General features: G+C 39.4%; 1 protein-coding gene and 1 long non-coding RNA gene across 2 annotated transcripts in view; one reads left to right on the top strand and one right to left on the bottom strand.

Annotated features, from left to right (window-relative positions):
• Positions 1 to 10,422, bottom strand: part of LOC122077992 (dynamin-related protein 3B-like) — a 16,267-nt gene extending 5,845 nt beyond the window's left edge. Inside the window, exons 1-8 of the mRNA XM_042643872.1 lie at positions 10,315 to 10,422; positions 5,461 to 5,743; positions 5,306 to 5,334; positions 5,058 to 5,159; positions 888 to 956; positions 739 to 798; positions 544 to 657; positions 56 to 104 (exon numbers count right to left, since the gene is read on the bottom strand). Of these exons, the coding sequence (XP_042499806.1) occupies positions 56 to 104; positions 544 to 657; positions 739 to 798; positions 888 to 956; positions 5,058 to 5,159; positions 5,306 to 5,334; positions 5,461 to 5,743; positions 10,315 to 10,422 (814 nt within the window). The remainder of the gene's footprint in view (positions 1 to 55; positions 105 to 543; positions 658 to 738; positions 799 to 887; positions 957 to 5,057; positions 5,160 to 5,305; positions 5,335 to 5,460; positions 5,744 to 10,314) is intronic.
• Positions 10,423 to 17,699: 7,277 nt separating this feature from the next.
• The window catches only part of LOC122077974, an 11,516-nt gene continuing 6,013 nt past the window's right edge, over positions 17,700 to 23,202 (top strand). The window contains exon 1 of the long non-coding RNA XR_006139972.1: positions 17,700 to 17,807. This is a non-coding gene — a long non-coding RNA (uncharacterized LOC122077974). The remainder of the gene's footprint in view (positions 17,808 to 23,202) is intronic.

Raw genomic sequence — 23,202 nt, forward strand, 5'->3', positions numbered from 1 at the left:
AAAACCCCCCCCCCCCCAAAAAAAAAAAAAAAAAGTTGGCCAAGCCAATATTTACCTTCAGAATATTTTGTAAGAATGTTCAAAAGAAGAGCTCCTTGTCCAGCCTGTCAGGCAGATGGTGGAGGAATAAGTAAGAGAAAAATGTAAAAGTACCGACCCAGTAATTAAAAGTGAAAATATAAGGATTTTCAAAATTCAACAAATGAGAAACATGCAAAGAATGGTCATACAACAGAAGCACAGAACAGGAAACTACCCAACTTTGTCAAAACAAAGATATACGCCAAATGTAATGAATACCAACTATGAAGGATAGAGAGGAATGATACATAATTTAATGAATAGTAGTTTACATTATGGACTATATCTTACATCTAGGTCCAGTTTATCAACCATCTTATCATAGACTTCATCTGAACAGAAAAGAACTACCAATTTTGTTTGTCTATCAATGTTTTAGCAGAGCAAAGTAGGCTGGCATCGTCTTCTTTCCAACTTCTCTCAGTGGGTAAAATGGGAAGGATGACAGACAACAATCCATACTTTTGATTCAGTGATTTCTCCATAGCTGGCGTGCTCCTTTGCCACAGCAACCAATGCAGAACTTATGCGTGATTTTAACCCCGGAAGTACAGTCTTAATATGTTGTACTAAAATCTGCACATAAAAATAAAACCATTAGGCATACAAAGCTTGAAACCTGTTATCAGTAAAGGAATAGATGGTGAAAATCCCTACCTGGTTCAATTTCTTCGCTAACTGAGGAATGCCGCAACGGTCAGCAAGACCATTGTATACCTGCAAACAAATCGAAACAATATCAGAAATCGTCAACATACTCTAGACCAGATATGGAAACAAAGCCCTCATAAACATAATATTCATACAGGACGACTGCGGAAGAAGTTATCCTCATAAACAAGTGCATCCTTGATACTCCGGTTCTGATTGATATCCTGGTTTAATATCATGAAACAAGGATATCAGAAGCTTCACAAACATATGTAAAACATTTTCATTTTATCATACTATAATGGTAATACTCAACAACAACAACAACAACAACAACGAGCTTGTGAGATATAAATTCAACCATAGAATTTGCAGACAGCAGACTTAGTTTCGTGTGGCAGAAGAAGCAGATTTAAATATAAACCAGAATAGACAACTTTTGCAGCTGAAGAACAGTTCCTATATCCACTAGATACCGAAAAACACTAGCTGTTACAAGTGAATTAATGCTAAAGCAAACGCTGGAAGTTCTAACATAAGAAATGATGCCATAAATAATTAAGGCACTTCATATCTGTAGTAACTAGAAGGGCCAAGGATAAAGTTGTTTTGGACATATGTGTGTCGAGAATTCAGGCAATACATATCATCAGAGATTAGAAGCAATTGCAGCAAATTTTTTGCTCATAGCAAACCTTCTTTTCTGTACTAACAACTCTTCTAGCTTGTCACCCCCCCTCAAAAAAAAAACACACACACACACACACACACACACACAAAAGCCAGAGCATGCTGAAAATGAGGTGACAATAACAAACTTCTCCTTTTGACACATTGCCCTTTGTTTGAGAGAAGCTTATAAATGTATGATTTTATGAAAAGAGGGAAGGGTAAAGAGAAAATGCAAGGAAGAAAAGATGAAACATTACAGACACACACTAATGCAAGGCCATCGATGAGATTAAGGCTTCTATTTTGGTCAGCAGTGAAAGTAGAGCTGAATCATTACTTTTTTTCAAGGTGGAAGTCCGGCAGCCAAGGCCATGGGAAGATAAAAGATCCTTGGGCTTCTACCCAAGAGAGAGAGGCCAAACTAATTTTCACCTATTGGAAACCAATCCATGACAGCTGCCAATACAGAGTGAGAAAATTCTCATATTTACTAACAACATGGCGTGAATTTCCTTATATGCATGAGTTTCACATTCCATTGCATTCTTCCTTCTCTACTCTAAGACTTCTTTTCCCCTCTTATATTGTTCATCTCAATGTCATCGCTTATCCAATTAAATTCATTTCCTATAAAGGACATAGCAACACCAATCTTTAACGATCTTATGATATTCTCCAAGGCAGACTCATTGTCCCTTGAGTCTATTATATCCTCCCTGCTTCATTTCCAAAGTATGTCAAATCTCCACATTAACCTCCTCAAGTCCCATATCTTTCTTTATGGGGTTTCCGGGTCTTCCAAAACCCACCTTCTCCACCTCACCATGTTCTCTCTTGGCTCCCTCCCTGTTAAGTACCTTGGCATCCCCCTCATCATTGCCCATTTGACTGCCCATCATTGCACCCCGTGTTGGACCTTATACGCAAACGGCTTCAGCTTTGGAAAGCTAACTTCTCTCCTATGCAGGTCGCCTGGAGTTCATCAAATCAGTGCGTCAATCTTTCTACATTTACTAGTGTGGTGTGCTCGGTTAGCCCAAGTCCATCGTTTAGAAGGTCGAATCCCTTGTGTGCTCTTTTCTATGGAAAGGGGTTGAGTTTGCCAGGTTTCTTCACCCCATCAAGTGGGCCTCATTCTGCCTCCCCAAATCTAAAGGTCATCTTGGTTTGAGAAGAATTAAAGATGTAAATCTTTATGGTTCCCTTAAGTTGATTTGGAAATTGGCATCCAAGAAAGAGAGCATCTAGACCTCGTGGATTTATGCTAGGCTCCTTCGTAGAGACTCGACATGGTCAGTTTCCCCCTCCTCTGATGTCTCGTGGGTCTAGCCTAGGATCTTGCAAGTCAGGCACATTGCTATTGAGGTTGTCAATTAAATGAGAGAGAGAGAGAGAGAGAGAGAGAGAGAGAGAGAGAGAGAGAGAGAGAGAGAGAGAGAGTCATGAATTTGTGCAAGGGAGTCCCAATCGATGGATTGGAGCTCCAACCTCTATTCATTGTATAGAACTCCAATCAGCTATTAGAAGTCTTGTTATAAGTAAGATATAAGTCCTACTAGGAACTGCAATTCCAAAACATAATATGAAATTAACATAAGCTTACTAACTTCGAATTAGATATCAGTCCTAGTTGAACTAAGACAATCCTAGTTAGGAAAACACCAAGGGAGGAGCCTACGGCTTGCGCAGGACTCCTCCTCCCTTTTCACAATGGACTTCTAACAGAGGCCATATCCTCCAAGATTGATGATAGTCTATCTACCTCCCTTTGGCTTGACAAGTGGCATCCTTTAGGTGTCCTCTCCATTGTGGTGAGCTCTAGATCTATTTACTCCTTTGGCCTTGACAAAAGTTGCATGGTATCCTCCATTATCTCCCATGGTGTGTGGTCCCCCCCTCCCCCCCCCCCCCCCCCCCCCACACCTTTAGCTAATTTCTGGAGCTCCCTCCCCCATTCCCCTAAGGCACCGCGGTAGAGGTGATGTGATTTGGCTTCCTTTAGCTTCAGGTATCTTTAGTGCCCTTTCTGCTTAGAATTTGGTGAGATTCCAAAGTCCGCCTCCCCTTGGCACAAGATTGTATAGTTCAAAGGTCATATCCCTTTCTGCTTAGGATTTTGGCAAGATTCCAAGGTCCCCCTCCCCTTGGCACAAGATTGTCTGGTTCAAAGGTCATATACCCAACCCCAAGTTTCATCACTTGGCGCACCCTCTCCAACTGCCTCCCCATGCAATCTTTCCTCATCCATTATTGCATCAAGGTCTCCCCTTTCAAGCTATCTCTGTTGGAATGGTCTTGAAGATACAAATCACATATTCTTCTCTTGCCCCTTTGCTAACTCCATTTGGAAGAAAGTCCTAAGTAGCTGCTAGCTGGTCAAGAGAAGATCCCTTCCCCTCCAAAGAGAGTAAATCTGGATCGATATGAGGATTGGTGGGAACCCATATATGACACTGTTGGGAAGTTAGTTTTTTGTGCCTCCATCAACCACATTTGGATGGAATGCAACCTTCGTAGATGGACTTCTAAATCTAGTTCATTTGATATGATATGGGATGCCATATATTTTGACGTTAGCTCAAAACTTGCCACACTCCCTCATTCAACTGTAAGGGATTCCCAAGAAACATGTTCATTGTTGTGTCCTAGGGTCTTCCCCTTTCCATCCTACAATCGCCCCCCGGTGATGGAGGGCCTCTAGAGAAAGGGAAGAAATCCCTAAGTAAACTCAGAGTGTAGGGAAGAAGAGAAGAATTCACACAAGGGGGAAGAAGAAGGTCACACGACCAATTGGAACCACCAAGGTTTCAACCAAAAATTCAATTCAATTCAACACTACTATACCCATCGGTTACATGCCATTATATGGTAAACCGAAATTAAATTTGCCTAATAAAAATCTAAGACTGAAATAGCAACTTCTAATTTGCTTCATAAATTCTACTAATGAAATTAGAAACATAATAAAACTTAAATTGGTTTAACTCCCTAATTGACTAAGAACTACTCAAAAATAAAAGATTACATATCTTCCCAAATTAAATAACTCAATACTTCCTAAATAAAGTAAGTCCTAAAATATTCTAATCCCAAAAATCAAATCAGATCTGGTTCGTCTCGGTTGAGATTGCCCGAAGGGTCAACCCGGTTCAGCCTCAATTTTGCATCACCCCGAGTAGGCTTACTACTCGTTTTTCTATTTGTTTTGTTCTCTCTTTGGCCCTGGGCTTGTATATTCTTCTCCTTTTTTCGTAATATAATTTCTATTCACCCTAAAAAAATACTTTCAGGTTTAAAAGGTTTTGTAAAGTCCCTCGCATTACTTGTTCCTGCATTAACTACAACCCATGACTTGGTCCCTTAAACAAAGTAGAGGGAGGCGGGGGAAGAAACATTTTCTTTAACCAAGGCTAGTCAAAAGAATACACCAGAAACATCAATAAACGAGACCAAAGCTATAAGAATTACCCTCAGAGAGAGAGAGAGAGAGAGAGAGAGAGAGAGAGAACATATTAGGAAAAAAATCCAACTCCATGTGCAGAGGAGATTATTTAAAAATTCGAACCAAAGCATCAGTTTTAGTGTGCCTGCAACACTAAATAAAGGACATTGAGACATTTAGCTAGCCTCTAATGTTAAAGGAGCAGGCTTACCTCTTGACTGCGGTTCACGACTCCCACATAACCAAGTCGAAGTGGGATCACTTTTCCAAGCAAAAAATTACGGGCATCAGTGCCTCTGTCCATAATATCCAACTGAGGCCACAAAGAAGACAATATTATTGCAATGCCTCATTAGAGAATAGCAATAAAGTTGCAAAAGTTTCCAAGGTACTGTGATTTTTTTTTTCGTGGGGAGGAGTGGTGTTTGGGGGGGGGGGGGGAGGAGGAGAAACAGCCACCTTTGAAATTACACCAATAGTCCGATAACCTGCATAAGGAAACACCCTTTAAAAGCTATAGACTTGAATGAAAAACCTTCCTGTTGCTACTGCAATGTCCTTTTTCAGCTGAGTGTGTGAAATTCAAACTCACTAAAGCATTGAAGCAGACTTACCATCAGGATCAGCAGTGCCTGCAATCTGAAGTGCATCTGAGTTCGCCAAATCTGAATTTGCTGGTGTAACTGCTAAAATTAAACAACTTGGATGTTTGATGTAAGACAATATCATCGTTCTAATCCGTGCCTCAATATCATATGGTTGGTCACCAACCGGAACTTTTGTTATTCCAGGCAAATCCACCAATGTGATATCAAGAACATTTGGAGAGTATATCTTTAGACGAATCTGTTTGTCTGAAAGACCCTTGTTTCCTCCTGCTTCCCGTTCAGTTTCTGCCTGCAAATGATTAAAATTTTTCTGATAAAGATGACCAGAAAGATACCAGGGCTTTAGGTGTTGGGGGCCGGGGGGTGGGATATTCAGAGATCAAAAACTAATCAAAACTTATTACGAGTGAACAACAATGAAATGAAAGCTTCCTTTTCTATTATTATCTGATTTTTTATTTACAATGGACTCAGCATGGCACTTTCATCTAGATCATCTGTGCCCCTCTACAACAAATAGATAACTACATGATATGTTAAAACGGTACAGTGGTGTTAGTGGCACAAGGCCATCATCATAAGCCAAAGAATGGAGAATCCCATGACTCAAAAGGAGTCATTATTATAAAACAGAAAAATTTAGTGCAACAAGAAAGAACCAGCTCCAGCATACTGAGAAAGTAACAAAAAGGGTGTTCTCCATGTCAAACAGTCAAAGGTCGCCATTAAGGGGCGCGCTTGGTCCAACGGTAAGGTACAAATGCTGCGACCTGGTGGTCAAGCGCTCGAAAACAGCCTCTCGACATTCTCGGCACCAGGTACGCCCTTAACAGGTGATGCAAATGTAATTGACATTCCAAAGTGGTGTTCCCACCATCCCCAGCAAGAATCAGCCTAAAAATCACCATGAGTACCCCATGACACATTATAGCACAGACAAGTTCCCCAATCAATTGAAGTTCAAGTTATGTTCTTTATTGCTCCTTCTGGCACACTATGTACGGTCTCCATAAAGTGGGGAAGTAATGGTCAAAATGACCATCTTCTGAATACAACTCTGTTTGAAAAATCACACATTTCTTAAAACCAAGGTAAAATTGAGAAAATTTTGCCAAATCATGTGGCATAACGAAGAAGTGAATTGGGATCAAAGGACTCCCTGCAAAGTGGGATATTTGGATGTAATATTAAAATAAGAATTTAGCAGGATCCCTGGTGTGCATAAGTCACTCCTAAGGGGGTGAAAAACTCTGAGGGTTGGATGAAGAGGTAACACAGAGGAAAATGGTATGCCTCTTTCAGAAATTGAGGGAAAACATCACTTGACTGCTATAATTTAAGGGTAAATTGAAATGACTAGAGCTTGAGCATATAACAAGTTGCTTTACTTAGCTCTTTTGTCTTTTCCTGGCTGAGGTTTCCTTGCTATTGGCTATACATATACATATACATATACATATATTACATATTACATATATATATATATATATATATATGATTGCCATACATATTTCAATTAGTAATTGTCCCTGAGTCAAGATGAAGATAGATAGTTGACACAGAGCCCTACTATATTTTTCTCTTGAAGTGCAAAAGAAAAGAAAAGTAAAAGGAAGTAACCTCAAGTAGGAAGAATTTTCGGAGGCCTCTTTTTGGGGGGTAATTCAATCCCATCTAAGGTGCATTTCTTTCGATGCACAGATATACTATAGACTTGCCTAACAATGTATAAGCTCACCCAAATTCTGATCTCGTGTAGAAGGAACCAGATGATGGAAACAATGTTTGTTCTGCAGACCTGTATTCGGCTAAAGATAGCAACAACAAAAGTTTGCATGCGACACCTCAAAAACAACTAAAGTGTATCCATGAAGTTATGTGCACACTCGATTCTATCCCATTCCATGCACCACACAAGGATGGAAGTGCCTAGCATCTTTGCCACATTTTATATCTCCAAGGACCATACAGCACTTCTGTAAGTATGTTCACTACTAAGATCTTCCTTTTCAATAGAATCCCACTTATCAAGCACGGATAGGTTTGGATTTTTTTCTTTTGGGAGGGGGGGGTCATTTGTTGTGGCATGTATTTCTAAAGGGAAGGATCATTAATCGGTGGTTACTTCAGTCATACACCATAAACTATAAAATGGGAGGAATATTCAGACCTTTAGCAGCAAAACACATGCCTAATGTTTGTTTCAATAGTTTACAGGATCTTTTCCAAGAATGCCATATCAATGTACATTTCTTAATTTTAAAGGGGGAAAATTATTTGGTTCGTGGATCAGTCTGCCAGATACTAGCACCACTAGAAGGAGAAGAATGACTTGGCATTTAACACAGAGTTCACATCCACCAAAAAGATGGTGGAGCAAATCAAACAGGAAATTTCCTCCTTGAAGAGTGACAGGGGCTTAATGCTTGTAGCTTCATGGATGGCTTATACCATATTGCAAACAATAAGTTATTTTTCCTTGTGGAAAAGAGCAGTTGGCAAGATATTTCTTTTTGCATATTAAGTAGTAGGATAGTATATTTTTAATGGGGTGCCCTTGTTTCTTTTGTTTCATATGACTATTAACACAGAGATATACTTAAGAAGGGAAAACATGAACAATGATGAGAAATATATAATATGACTCTTACAGTAACGGTTTAGTGCCATAGATCTACCTTTAAGTAAAGACTTCTAGATAATAATATACTAACTGAAATAACTTACTTAAACCACCCCAATGCGTATAAACATTCAAGTAGCATCAGATTTATGTTACTCCAATACAAATCTGTGAATGCTAAATGTGAAAAGTTCTGAAAAAAATAATAGTTGCATTTGTAAAACTGCTAGATAATTTTGTAAGCCACAACCTTTTTGGTGAGACATGCATATTTGTCTTGAACACCAACAATTGCAGAAATACCCTGTTATCAGCCGAGTAATAATCCATAATAACATGAGAAAAATGCTAGAAACTTGGCCGAGCTTTCATATTGTCACCATTCAACCACTATGAACCCAAAAATTCTAGGGAAAAGTTTTCTTTCACCCATGGTGATCTCTTCACTCATGGGTTCTGGTGCTTGGATGGGACTCCTGGAATCGTGGAAAGGGCAATTTGGACCTTCATCAAGGGGGTGGGGAGCAATGACGAGTGATAGGTGAAGAGATTCAGTGGGTGAAGGAAAACTGGGTCCCAAATTCTATGTTATAGGAATTCACATATATCCACAAAGGAGTTTGGTTTTTCACTTTTGCTGTGTGACTACTAGCTCAACTATGAGAGGTTTTGGAATGAACAACAAGAGGAGAATGTCTTGGTTCCCTTTCCAGAAATGATGGTACAAGAGCCAGTCCCGCATATGAAGCTCATCCACTTTAAAAATACTCTAACCAATTTGCCAAAATCTAGTATTCATTTGGAGAATGCCTGCATGCCTAATAGGCATTTCCTGAATATTTATGTGGAGTCCAAGCCTCCAAGGCCATTATTACGAGTTTGGAGTTCTCTAGCTCTAAGAGATGGGATAGCTTTATCATTGAAGGTAAGAATGCCACCTGGTCATCCAATGATGGATTTGAGAGATGCGGGTGCTGGCATTCTCTCCTTCTCTACCGAAAAGGCCAGACCTCTTACTCCTTACAGACATAAAACTTACTTTTCAGTGAAGAATGTGACCAGCTAGTTGCTTGGCTGATGAGCTTGCTCAGTCTGGTGTGAACAGACCTCATCTATCCTGTAATGTAAAGAGCTGTTGCTATACTTATGTTCGTGCCTTGGGCCAATCCTTTCCGTTGTTATTTTATGTTATCATCTGCAGTTCGTTTTTCTTATAAGAAAAATTCTTTACCAAGGAAATAAAATCCTACCCATCATAAATTAAGCTTTCAGAATAAATACTTTGACTGCTTTACTCAGGGATCAAATTCCTGCAAAGGCTACACTTCTGGGAGCTCCGTGCCTCCAAGTCTCCAACTATGAACAGGAAAACAATAGAGAAAGAGAGGCTACAGCCTAAGTTCCATTGAGTAGAGTAACACAGTGAAACTTGTTAGGAATAGGATTGTATTATGCATCATACTGTCACTTGTGACTAATGTATTCTGTATATAAACAACTCTTTTCCTTAATGAAATATTGATTGAATATTCAGTAACTACATGGTATCAAGAGGCTCTTTGCTCTAACGAGTCCTTTCTCTCCTGGTTTCTTTCTTTCCCTAGCTGCTCCGACGAGCGTTCTTGTTTCTTGATTCTTGAATTCATGGCTTCCGCTTCGTCTCCCTCTGCAAATAGTTCGATCGCCACTGGCATCTTTGCTTCCCTGTCCCTCGTTGCTCTTAATGTCTCTCCGCATCTTCCTCTCCAGCTTAATTCCACAAATTACCTTCTCTGGCGGGCGCAATTCCTTCCGTTACTTCGAGGTTATAATCTGATCGGCTATGTCGATGGTTCTTTTATGTGACCTGAGATTCCTCATCTTACATCTGAGAATATTGAGATCGTTGCTGCTCCCTTTTCTGCCGCCGCTCTCTGGGATCAGCAAGATCAGCTGATTCTCAGCTGGGTCGTGTCTTCTTTGTCTGAATCCGCACTCTTGCATGTAGTTAGTGCTTCCTCTGCTCAACATGCTTGGGAAATTCTTGCTCCCGTGTTTGCTCCCTCCTCTGGGACGCGCGTGATGGATCTTAAAGATTGTCTTTCTCGGCTTCAGAGAGGTTCTGATTTCATCACTATCTCCTCCACATTCGATCTACTACGGATACTCTCGCTGCCATAGATCAACCTGTTCCTGATGATGATTTGGTGCTTGCTGCTCTCCAAGGCTTGGGGTCGGAATACAGAGATTTGACAAACCTCTGTACGCCTTCGCGCAGAGTCTGTTACGTTTGTTGAGCTAACTGATCTCCTCCTTAGCCATGGAAGTTTCCTTCGTTCGGTCTCTGATAATGTAACTAGTTCCATTACAACTGCAAATATGGCATCGGTGCCATCTGAGACTCAATCACGGTCTACTACTGGTAATCGGTGTTCTTTCAATCGATATTCCTCTCGTCATCGTGGCAATCGTCGTCAGCGCTATGGCCAGGGGTCTCATCAATATGCTGATCAGAACTCTAATTCTGGACATCGTCAGCACCATGGTCAAGGTTACACATCTGATAAGTACAATGGTCCTCAAGATTCCATTCTTGGTGCACCTCCTACAGGTTCACGTTCCCCTGCTTTCTCGCCTCATCAGTGCCTCTGCTGCCAAACTGTAATCAAGAGGGACATGTGGCTTCTCACTGTCCTCAGAGATTTAACCATGCCTTTCTTGGTATGTCTTGCTTTTCTTCTACTTCCTCCTTTCTCCGTTCTTCCTCTTCTTGGTTACTTGACTCAAGGTCTAATCACCATGTTGTTGGTGTATGATGTCTTGTATTCTGTCGCAGTTTAATCCAGGGAGTATTGATGCAGCACCTAAATAGGCAGGACGGTGGTCCCGCTAGCCAGTTAGCGGGCCATGGGGGTTGTAAGGGGGGCAGGAGGCCCCCCTGCATAGCAGGGGGTGTAGGGGGGCGCAGCTCCCCGCTTGAATTTTTTATTTGAGGGCAATTGTGGACTTTCCAGATTAGGGTTTTTTTTCGTTATATATTTGTAGCGAGGGTTTCTTTCTCTGTAAGGCAAGCAATACTGAGAGGTGTGAGGACGAGCGCTGTAACCCTATTCTCCATTGATAGTGAAGCAGGATCTCATCTCACCGGGGACATAGGCAACCTTGCCGAACCTCGTAAAATCTGTATGCATTGTTTGTTTTGTTTTTCCGTTATCTTCTGCATCGTTTTAGGGTTGCGTTTCTACAAATTGGTATCAGAGCTCTAGGTTTCTGTTTTCTAGGATTTACTATCACGATGGCAGGGAAGGGATCGAATGTCAAGTATGACATCGAGAGGTTTAATGGGAAGAACAATTTCACCCTCTGGCGTCAAAGGATGAAGGATCTTCTGATACAGCAAGGTTTGGCGAAAACGTTGTTGGGGAAGTCGAAGAAACCTGAAAAGATTACTGACGAAGATTGGGAAGAGATGGAGGAAAAGGCGGTAAGTGCTATTCGATTAAATCTTTCTGATGATGCCCTACAATATGTTGTGGGTATCGATTCTGCACCGCAGTTATGGGCGAAACTTGAAAGCATCTACATGACGAAGTCCTTAACGAACAAGTTGTTCGTGAAGAAGCAATTGTATTCTCTACAGATGGAGGAATGTACGGATCTATTAGAGCATCTTAACATGTTCAATCGGATCGTAAGTAAACTTGCAAACCTGGAGGTTAAGATCGAGGATGAAGACAAGGCGTTACTATTGTTGTCGTCGCTCCCAGAATCATATGATCATCTAGTAACGACTCTCTTGTACGGGAAGGAAACCCTTGAGATGGATGAAGTCGCAGCTGCCCTCATGTCCAATGATACAAGGAAGAAGGCCAGTAGTACGAAATCTCAAGGAGAAGGTTTTTTCGGAGGTGACAAGGAGCAGGAAAGAGGGAGATCAAATCAGAAGGGATCTGGGAAGAGTCGATCGAAATCAAAAGGGGCAAAGACAAAGGTCTCTTGTTACTATTGCAAGAAAGAAGGTCATTTGAAGAGAGAGTGCTTGAAGAGGAAGGCGGACTTAAAGAAGAAAGGTGTAGATAAAGCATCTGAGGAAGCTAGCGTGGCTGACAGTTCAGATGGAGATGATGGAGATGTACTCTCTATATCATCAGGTAAGAATCAACCTTCTGATTCTTGGATTTTAGATTCTGGATGTTCATATCACATGTGTCCACATAAGGATTGGTTTGATACATATCAACCATATAATGGTGGATCTGTTCTAATGGGGAATGATGCCGTATGCAAGACCATTGGGATAGGCACTATCAAAATCAAGATGTTTGATAGGATAGTAAGAACCTTAGCAGATGTGAGACATGTACCAGAATTAAGGAAAAACTTAATATCTTTGGGGGCACTTGACTCAAATGGCTGCAAGTACATAGCAGAAGGTGGAGTTCTCAAAGCTATTAAGGGTGTAATGGTTGTCATGAAGGGACAGCTAGTAGGAAACCTATACAGACTCATAGGAAGCACATTTACAGGTGGAGCATCTGTGACTACAGATGCAATATTTGATACAGATGATACCTATCTGTGGCATATGCAGTTAGGGCATATGGGAGAAAGAGGATTGATGGAGCTTCATAAAAGGAAAATGTTGAAGGGAGTAAAAACTTGTAAACTGAATTTCTGCAAGTATTGTGTGTTCGGAAAACAGTGCAAGGTTAGTTTCAAAACTGCAAAACATAAGAGTAAAGGGGTGCTTGATTATGTACACAACGATGTATGGGGTCCTTCAACAACAAAATCTAAAGGTGGGGCAGAATACTTCATGACCTTTGTTGATGATTACTCAAGGAAAGTCTGGATCTACTTTATGAAGCATAAAAGTGAGGTGTTCACAAAATTTAAGGAATGGAAGGCTGAGGTAGAAAGGAAGACAGGAAAGAAAATTAAATACTTGAGAACAGATAATGGAGGAGAGTACACATACAAGCCGTTTCTAGAATTGTGCAAAGCTGAAGGGATTACACGTCACTTCACAGTTCCAAAGACACCACAGCAAAATGGTGTAGCTGAAAGAATGAACAAAACACTTCTAGAAAGAGCTCGGAGTATGAGGCTGAATACAGGGTTGAGCAAGAGATTTTGGGCAGAAGCAGTGAACATGGCATGTTTCCTTATCAATAGGTCTCCATCAAAGGCGATTGATTGTAAAATTCCTGAAGAGGTATGGACAGGAAAACCAGTAGATTATTCTATTCTAAAAATATTTGGTTGTCCAGCCTATGCACATGTTGAGAGTGAGCAGCGTTCCAAGTTAGACTTAAAGTCTAAGCAGTGTATCTTTCTTGGTTTTAAGAAAAGTGTAAAGGGATTCAAGTTGTGGGATCCAAGTTCACAGAAAGTTGTGGTTAGCAGAGACGTTGTGTTTGATGAGTCTCATATAGTGAAGTCAAATTACAATTCACAAGCAGTTGATGAAAATAAAGAAGGTTCTACTGTGCAGGTGGAGTTAGGTGAGTTAGAAACAACAAGAGAGAATGAGTCATCAAGTGACTTACAAGGACAACATGAAGCAGTAGAAGTTCCATATACTGTGGCAAAGGGTAAAGGGAAGCGTACTCACAAAGCACCTATGAGATACGGGTTTGAGGACATGGTTGCCTATGCCCTCACTGTAGGTACAGGTGATCCATCTTCCTACCATGATGCTATGAGTGATGCACAGCATGATAAATGGATGATAGCTATGATGGAGGAAATGGAATCTCTACAGAAGAACAAGACTTGGGAGATTGTGGAAAAACCCAAGGGAAGAAAAATCATTGGGTGTAAATGGGTCTTTCGTAAGAAAGAGGCAGCATCTGAGAAGGAGCGTGAAAGGTATAAGGCCAGACTTGTAGCCAAAGGCTATGCACAGAAGGAGGGGATAGACTACAATGAAATATTCTCTCCAGTGGTGAAACACACTTCGATCAGGGTACTACTTGCTTTGGTGGCCATGTATGATTTAGAGCTTGAACAACTTGATGTGAAAACTGCATTTCTTCATGGTGACTTGGAGGAACAGATTTACATGGAGCAGCCTGAAGGTTTCAAGGTGCAGGGAAAGGAAGACCATGTTTGTCTGCTTAAGAGGTCGCTTTATGGCCTTAAGCAATCTCATAGGCAGTGGTACAAGCACTTTGATTCCCACATGATGAAGATTGGCTATACAAGAAGTGAGTATGATAGTTGTGTTTATTATAAAGTGTCAAGTGATAATTCTATTATTTTGTTGATGCTTTATGTTGATGACATGCTCATTGCTGCAAAGAACAAACATGATATAGTCTCTTTGAAGTCTTTGTTGAGTGCTGAATTTGAGATGAAGGATCTTGGTGCCGCTAAGAAGATCCTTGGCATGGAAATCCTTAGGATAGAAATGCAGGTAAACTTTGGGTAACTCAGAAGAGGTATATTGAAAAGGTGCTAGAGCGTTTCAGTATGAAAAGGGCTAAGCCGGTTAGCACTCCGTTAGCTGGCCACTTCAAGTTATCTTGAAGGAAGTACCCTACAACACATGAGGAGGTGGAGCAGATGTCTCACGTCCCTTATGCTAGCGTAGTTGGAAGTCTCATGTATGCTATGGTTTGTAGCAGGCCAGATTTGTCTCATACAGTCACTGTTGTTAGTAGATACATGAGTAATCCAGGGAAGGAGCATTGGAATGCAATTAAGTGGATCTTCAGATACTTGAGCAAGACTAAAGATATAGGTGTTATCAAGGATTAAAGTATCGGTATCAATCGTCGTATCGGTCGGTCAAAATTAAGATACGTATCGGAGGGTATCGTATCGTATCAAGATACGCTAAAGATACACACATAAATGGATAGGAAACAATTTTTTAAATACTTTTGCATAAAGAATTTGTTAAAAAAAACTATTGATAACATGTATTATGCATAAACACTAAATTGAGGGTATCGTACTAAGAATTCAAGGTTTGTAGCTGTCCCATAAATATAAAATCCTTGTTCTCAACATTGATTTTCACTTTAATTAGAGAAATATGGCTGACAGCAACTTTGGAACAAAAACCCTTTAAAAAATCGTGTTTTTCTGAAAAATTACCCATATTGGCCATTATATGACCGTAGCGCACTGTATCGGTACATACCGATACTCATCGATACGTATCGATGCTCACCGATATGTACCGATATATATTGATACTCACCTATACATGCCGATATATACCGATATGTATCAATCGATACATACTGATACTCACCGATACGTACCAATACATACCAAAATGTACATTTTATCTCAATTTTATATTTTCCATAGAGTCGTATCGAGGCATATCGTATCATATCGATGTGTATTGGTGGTGTATTGATGCATATCGGTATGTATTGTAGGATATATATCGATACGAAAGGATTTAAAAATTCCATGTATCGTATCGGTGTGTATCGTATCGGTCGGCTAAATTTAAGATACGTATCGGAGGGTATCGTATCGGTATCGGAGATACTTAAAACCATGGGTGTTATGTTCAGTGGCAAGGGAAGTTCTACAGAATTGGCAGGTTATGTTGATTCTGACTATGCCGGTGATTTAGATAAGAGGAGGTCTACTACAGGGTATGTGTTTACATTGGCTGGTGGACCTATATCATGGAGGGCGATGCTTCAGTCTACAATTACATTGTCCACTACAGAGGCAGAGTACATGGCAGCAGTTGAGGCTGCCAAGGAAGGAGTCTGGTTGGCTGGACTAGTTCATGAGTTGGGGTTGGAACAAGGAGGTGCAGTGTTACATTGTGACAGTCAGAGTGCCATACATCTTGCAAAGAATCAAGTGTTTCATGCAAGGACAAAGCATATTGATGTGAGATTTCACAAGATCAGGGAGCTTGTGTCAGAAGGCAGTATTCACTTGAGAAAAATTCATACAGATCTCAATCTTGCAGATATGTTTACAAAGACAGTTACTACAGAGAAGTTCGAGTCCTGTTTGGACTTGATTAATATTACTCATTGTTGAAGATGAGAGACGCACCAAACATGTGCTGGTTTGTGCCTCTAATGAGATACAATGATGAAGACGTCTACAAGTTATCTTTACAAGAGGCTCGACAGAATTCAAGCCAAAGTGGAGATTGTTGGTGTATGATGTCTTGTATTCCGTCGCAATTTAATCCAGGGAGTACTGGTGCAGCACCTAGACAGCCAGGACGGCGGTCCCGCTAGCCGGTTAGCGGGCCGTGGGGGTTGCAAGGGGGGCAGGAGGCCCCCCTGCACTTGTGCCCCCCACTCGAATTTTTTATTTGAGGGCAATTGTAGTTTAATCCGGATTAGGGTGGCAATTGTAGTTTAATCCGGATTAGGGTTTTTTTCTCGCTATATATTTGTAGCGAGGGTTTCTTTCTCTAGAATGCAAGCAATACTGAGAGGTGTGAGGACGAGCGCTGTAACCCTATTCTCTATTGATAGTGAAGCAGGATCTCATCTCACCGGGGATGTAGGCAACCTTGTCGAACCTCGTAAAATCCGTGTGCATTGTTTGTTTTGTTTTTCCATTATCTTCTGCATCGTTTTAGGGTTGCGTTTCTACACAGTGGGCCTTTTTATCTCAGGTCCGGTCTCAGCAACAACATCAAGCATCAGCTAGTAATAGGGACTTGTAGTGGTGTTTGCTGGAATGTTATGAAATAACATCCACTTAGATACAACCTCCCCAACATAAGCCTTCATGTTAGTCCACATCTCCTTTATCTTACGCTGCTTACTACCCTTTTTCCTTTATGCATGGGGATCTTGTTGTAGAACGGGGTTCACACGAGGTGGTACCACTAAAGATGGAGGTGGAGGTGGGGCTACTCTTGTACTCTCTGTTCTCCTAAATGGCAAAGGAGACTGTGAAGATCCACTACCTCCTGCTCTAGATGGACTAGCTCCTCTACTCTGTCTACGTCTTTCCTCCTCCTCACGAAGACTTTCTCGGCTCAATGCTTGCCCCTGCCGCCAATTTCTAGCCTCTTCCTCAGTTTGTATGTCATCAGGCATAGAAATAGGGTCATCACTGTCATCATCACTATCATCATCATAACGATGCATGGGAGCATGTAGTGCCTACTTAAATTCTTTCCTCGCCTTATCTTTCGCCGTTTTCCTTTATTCCCTCTCCTCATGTCTTCAGCTATGGCCTTAGCAATATGATCAAGCACTTCAGTGCATGTAGCCACATCAGAGCAATTTCCAACCAAATGTTGCTTAAGTCTTGTGGCTTCACCACCCATAAACTTCTTGTGACCATAGTTGTCAAGGCGTCGCCTTGGCGTCAGGCATTTTTTTAGGGGCAAAGCGGGGGATGCCATTGTGTATGTGAGGAAAGCGGTCCCCTTAGGTGTTAAGGCGTCGCCTTGGGCGCATTGGACGCCTTTTCAGGAAAGGTGTACGCCTTGTGTGCATGTTTTTTTTTACACTTGGGTATTTTGTTTGGTATATTCTAATTGTAATTTATTTATTTGATGAAATGCAGGTTTTAAAATGGGGTGAGATGCATGGTATCATTTTACTCCTTAAGTGAACCAAAAAAAGCAAAAGGAAAAAGGGGGCGGGGGCGGGGCGGGGGCGGGGGCGGGGGGGGGGGGGGGGGGAGGAAATATAACGTGAAAGGCTGAAAGCCCTCTTCTCTGTTTCTCTCTCAATTAAGCAACCTAAACCTAGAGCAGAACAAGTTGGACTTCGCGCTGGTTTTAGAATTTCAGGTATGTGAGTATGTCAATCGATTTTTTTTTTCTCTTCTTCTTCTTTGTCTGCACTGGCAGCACCGCTGCTAGTGCTTTTTTTTTTTCCCCTGCTGCAGTCAACTATAATGCTTCTTCTTTTTTCCCTAGTTACTATAGTGCACTCTCTGGATCTTTTTTCCCTGCTGCTGTAGACTACTAGACTGTAGTGCACTATGCTGCTGTAAATTGTTACTGTAGAGTTTTTTTTTTCCTGATGCTGTAAAGACAGTCTGCTGAATCCCTTTTTTATTTTTTGGATGCTAGCTGCTTCTGTAGATTTTTCTTTCCCCTGCTACTGCTGCTTCTCATGTTAGTGCATTAGTTACTACCGTTGCCTGCTGGCCATAGACAAGAGATGCATTTAAAATTGCAACATGTTATTTGCATTGATGATGATATGACTTTCATGTTGAATGTTGATTATTGTCTCTTGATGTTGCTTGAAGTGTGGATTTTTTTCCCATGATGTTGCTTAAAGTAGTGCTTATTGTATTTTGATATAGCTTAAACGATTGATTTTTTATAAGCAATTTAAAATAATTATATCATTGTTATACAGTTATACAAGATATAATATATATATATATATATATACATATATATTAAAAAAAAATATTAGCATAATTTTTGGCGCCTTATTCGCCTGTAGGTGGGCGCCGTGTCACCTAAACGCATAGGTAGCCTTCCAACGCCTTGGTTCGCCTTGGCGCCATGACAACTATGCTTGTGACAATAGTTGCACTCTATTTTCCTCTTATTGTCATCAATAGACACTCTGTGTTTCCATGCAATCTCTCCACTATCACGACTTCTATCACATTTCCCACATCTCCCTTTTCTCTCGCCTTCCTCGTCACCTCTTCTGTTAGCCATTTTATATCACCCTAATGCTGATGCATAGGAAAAAAGAATGTCACTATTAATTTACAAGTATATGGTAGTTGCTTATATTTTTTTCTTACATAAAATTATTTTTCAATCAATTTTAGAAAATATTTAATGACATAATACAATAAAATCAAATATGGTATAGCATAACAAGCATCATATATGCTTCAAAACACTTTAGTATTAATCTCTTATTTTCTTTTATTTTTTAAATCAAAACAGAATATGTTTCCCTATTTTTAATTTTTTTTCAATTATTAATCTATTTTTCATTTTTTTTAAATTAAAATAAATATTTATCATCTGGAAAAAAAATTATATATATATATATATAATTGAGTTCCATCGAAGCTATATTTACCATAAAAAGATATAATTTATGTTGATGGAAAATACATTTTTAAACCAAAAAAATAAAAATAAATATTTATGAACTAAAAAATATTTCGACTCTGTGAGGTCGTAGATTGGCCTCTATTGTCTAATATATAAAAAATATAGCCCTATCCAACATGTATTTATGTTACTATTTCAGAAAAAAAAAAAAAAATTTTGGGGAAAGTAGTTTACCTTTCCAAAGCTTGAAAGGTGTAGATCTTCATAGCAATAGGTGCGATGATGTGGCTAATGAGAGGGCAATAGAGTGAATTTGTGTTGAAATGCAAGGAGGAGTCAAAATTTCACCGAAACAGACGAGTTGGGGACGGAATTTTACACCCCCAAATGAAATGAGCTATTTATGAGCCTAAGGTGGTGTCATTTTGGCATCCCGCTAAAATGATATTGATATTTTGGCCGAGATACTGAAATATCGACTGAGATTTGGTACTTATAGTAATTTGTAAGCTATCTCATCTCGACAAAAAAAAAAAAAAAAAAAACGAAATAACTGACATCTCGCCGAGATTTTGAATCATGCCTTAGATACAAAATTCTTGTGTAAGCTGGTGGTGTCTGATAGAGACACAAACAGTCTTTTGCTCCTAACTATAATGGATTTGGTTTCTGGGCCTACATGAGAAAATCCAGTCCCTGAAAGAGGTACAAAGAAATGTTCTGAGCTGCCATCAAATTGATTATCTTGTGTGAAGTCCATATTGGAGGATTGCGATTAAAGAGCAGCCACCCAGACAGGTCTCCTCAAGTGTTGGACACAAGAACTGTCACCTTTGCAAACCAAGAACATGACAATTCTTAAGACAAAATTCCACCTGGCTGGCTTGAGAAACCAAAGCTTGCCTCTTCTGGATATTTCCCCCTTTCATAGTAGAATTTGTGGTCAAACTAAACAAATGTGGGAGTTTCAAAGCTGGAGGGCTCGGTGAAACCTTATCAAGATGAACACTCGACAACTTTGAAGTCATCTTTGCAACCTCATCAATGCCATTTTCCTGTTTCGTAAGAACTATCATAAGGTACAACAATGTGAACTATCATAAGGTATGACAATGTGTCATAAGAAGAGCTGGATGCTTTTACCACAAATTTATACATGGGACCAATATAGTATATATGAGTTACATTTGAATCTTTAGCTCAAATAGGTAGAGCACTTGGGGATTCTCCAAGGGATGGTGGTCCGAATTCATCATGTATAAGTTTATGAATTCTAATGGCATTGATGCAAATGACAGTTGCCATGTGTGTAACATTGTGGAACTAAAAATATGGTCAAATTTGTTGAAAAATCATCGGTGCTCATTTTTTTCTTCTATGTTAAAAAGAGAATGTGTCTTAGGATCCATTTGGTTGGGCATTTGGAACAGTTCCCCTACTCAACATGTTGGTGCATGTGATTAGTGACCCCCTTGGTAAAAGTGTCATAATTTCAACATTAAAAAGGACATTGATGGTTATTATATATATATATATATATATATATATTTCTTGGATAATAAATGAGCCGTTATATAAGATCCACTCTTATCGGGCACTTTGATCACTCCCTTTTGTATTCAAATAAATTTATGTGACAAGTGGCTAGAAAATAAAGAAAAGATGGGTGCAATTCTTTTTACTAAAAATTAATTGGTGTGTACTTTGGACAATACCTCTTGTCGACATGTTAGTACATATGACTCTAGTTGAACCCAAATAAGGGCAAGGTGATTTACAATCGGCCTTGCCTTACAATTGTCGTCAGAGCAAAAACCATAGCTAGTTGAATAAAACTACTATCATTAGAATATGGGACAACATGTGGCTTCCTCCTGAACTTAGGTACATCATCACAAAGGTGCTCGAGATTCCTTGAAAAAGAACATGAGAGGAACACTTTGTTACTATAAAAAGTAATATCCTTTGGAACAAGTCCTGTTGCCCACTTTTATGTGATGATGTATATATTTATAAATGATAGAATCAGGTAATTTATTATTGGTAAAATGTTAACCATTTGATTCTTGAGATTGACAAGGTCCGTCGATCTAAGAATCATTGCCCTAGCCCATATGTAACAAACCAATAAATGACCACTATGAAATCCTGATAAAAGACCAAAATAACCTTAATGAAAAATAAATTTTGGAGTAAGTTGTTTCTGTTTGGCCTAATACCACATTGAAACTGGATATAATTGTCCCATTGACACCCCTAAGTGATGAGAAATCGATTTGGGGACTCACTTGGAATTAAATATAAAAAAGAAAAACGATAATGAAACTTAAATAAATGAGGAGTGACATAAAATTAATTTAGTAATAGAGGGTTTCTTTGAGTAATCTTATAGGAGTTATCCTTAATGCTCAACCCACATTAGGGGTGTCAATTTATGGCCTGATCGGTTCAATCGATATGAACAATCGGAGCAAACCAAATCCTTATCAGTATGGCCTTTAAGGCTAAGTGTTTTAGACATAGGGCTTGGGTTGGGGATTGGGCTGAGCCAAACCCAACCCAACCCAACCTAACCTGTCTCTATGATATAATGCATATATTATATTACTATATAAAAAAAAAACTATATATATAATATAATATATATAATATTAATTACATTAACATACAACATGTATACTTTTTAAAATGTCTCCATTCACATTCTACACCTTTATAATCACACCACTCACATGTATCTTTACATTTAAAAAAATTTATGAATGAGTGGATTGATGGTCTCTCTCTCTCTCTCACACACACACACATCCAAATGACAATATAAAGGGACTGCCATGGTCAATTAGGGCCAACCCGGTCCAATCAGGATCAATAAAGATCGGGTTGGGTTGGGTTGAGCTTGACAGGGTAGGGCTCAACCCTGGATGAATTAATAGACCCACTGACACCCTTAATAAACCGGATGTAGACCAGACCAATCTAAGTATATATATTTGAAAACTGAAACTAACACATTAACAATACAGTAATGGAGCCAATAAAAATGCAATCAAAAGGAACATTTTCTAAGGTTGCTCTAACCTAGTTCCAACATTGTGATTCACATGGATATGGTATTTTCTATTTTTCAAAGATAGTTCAAACAAAGTTCATGTGTTGTTATGATTTTTATTTTTTTAATGTTCTGGAATAATAAAGGAGGCATTGTAGTAGGTGGGATTTGATCGGGCATTTTTTATTACTTATATTCGATAAGTCAAGCATGCGACAAGTGGCAAGAAAAACCTTATTCTTCAATAAAATTTATAAGACCCAATGATGTATAATTTTTTCAGGATAATAGAAATGGCATTATAATTTTCACTTTAGTCAGACCTTAACATTAGTTCCCTTTAATGATACATCGACCATATGAGAATTGTCCAATAAACATGATTATTCAATTTTTTCTCCTACAAATGTCAGCGTCATTTCTTGTGTGCCTTGTCTTTGGATGTTTCCTGTGCTAGCAGGAAAAAGGTTATTTTCCCCTATTATTTACGTATTGAATACAAAAATCAGACACTCTTTGGACCCAATTCGAATACCCGGCTCTAGATTGATTTACACACGCAGGGTAAATTGCAATCAAGGTTTTAAGACTCAGGAATGGTGTCAACCATTACCGATATGAATAGGATCTGTATAGATAGAGATCAGACGGATATCTTGGCATTTTTTGGACCCAAATTCCAACCAATTACCACCTATTTGGCCTAAGTTTTTTTTTTTTTTTTTTTTAATGATATGTTGGACCATTTATTGATGCAGGCTTGACCAACATATGAAGAAGTCCAGCCTTAGGCCTAGCATTTAAATTTGACACATAATGCAAAGAAAGCCCTTGATTAATATTTCTTAGTCTTTGTCATGTAATGTAAAAGTTTAATCTCAACCATAGAAATTCAAACATAGTCGACGATTGAGATATTGTAGGAGCATTTAAGGTTTAAACTCTTCACATCCTTAGTGGTTTTCCACCTCAACTCCTTTGACTCCTCAACTTATGAACTCAATTTTGACATTTGAGCTAGCATTGAAAAATACAATTGAATCAAAGAAATTTTCAAAGTTGCTCCAAGCTCTTTGTGAATCTTGAAGAGTCCCTCTT

The sequence above is a fragment of the Macadamia integrifolia genome, chromosome 5 (assembly GCF_013358625.1).
Source record: "Macadamia integrifolia cultivar HAES 741 chromosome 5, SCU_Mint_v3, whole genome shotgun sequence".
Classification (NCBI taxonomy): Eukaryota; Viridiplantae; Streptophyta; class Magnoliopsida; order Proteales; family Proteaceae; genus Macadamia; species Macadamia integrifolia.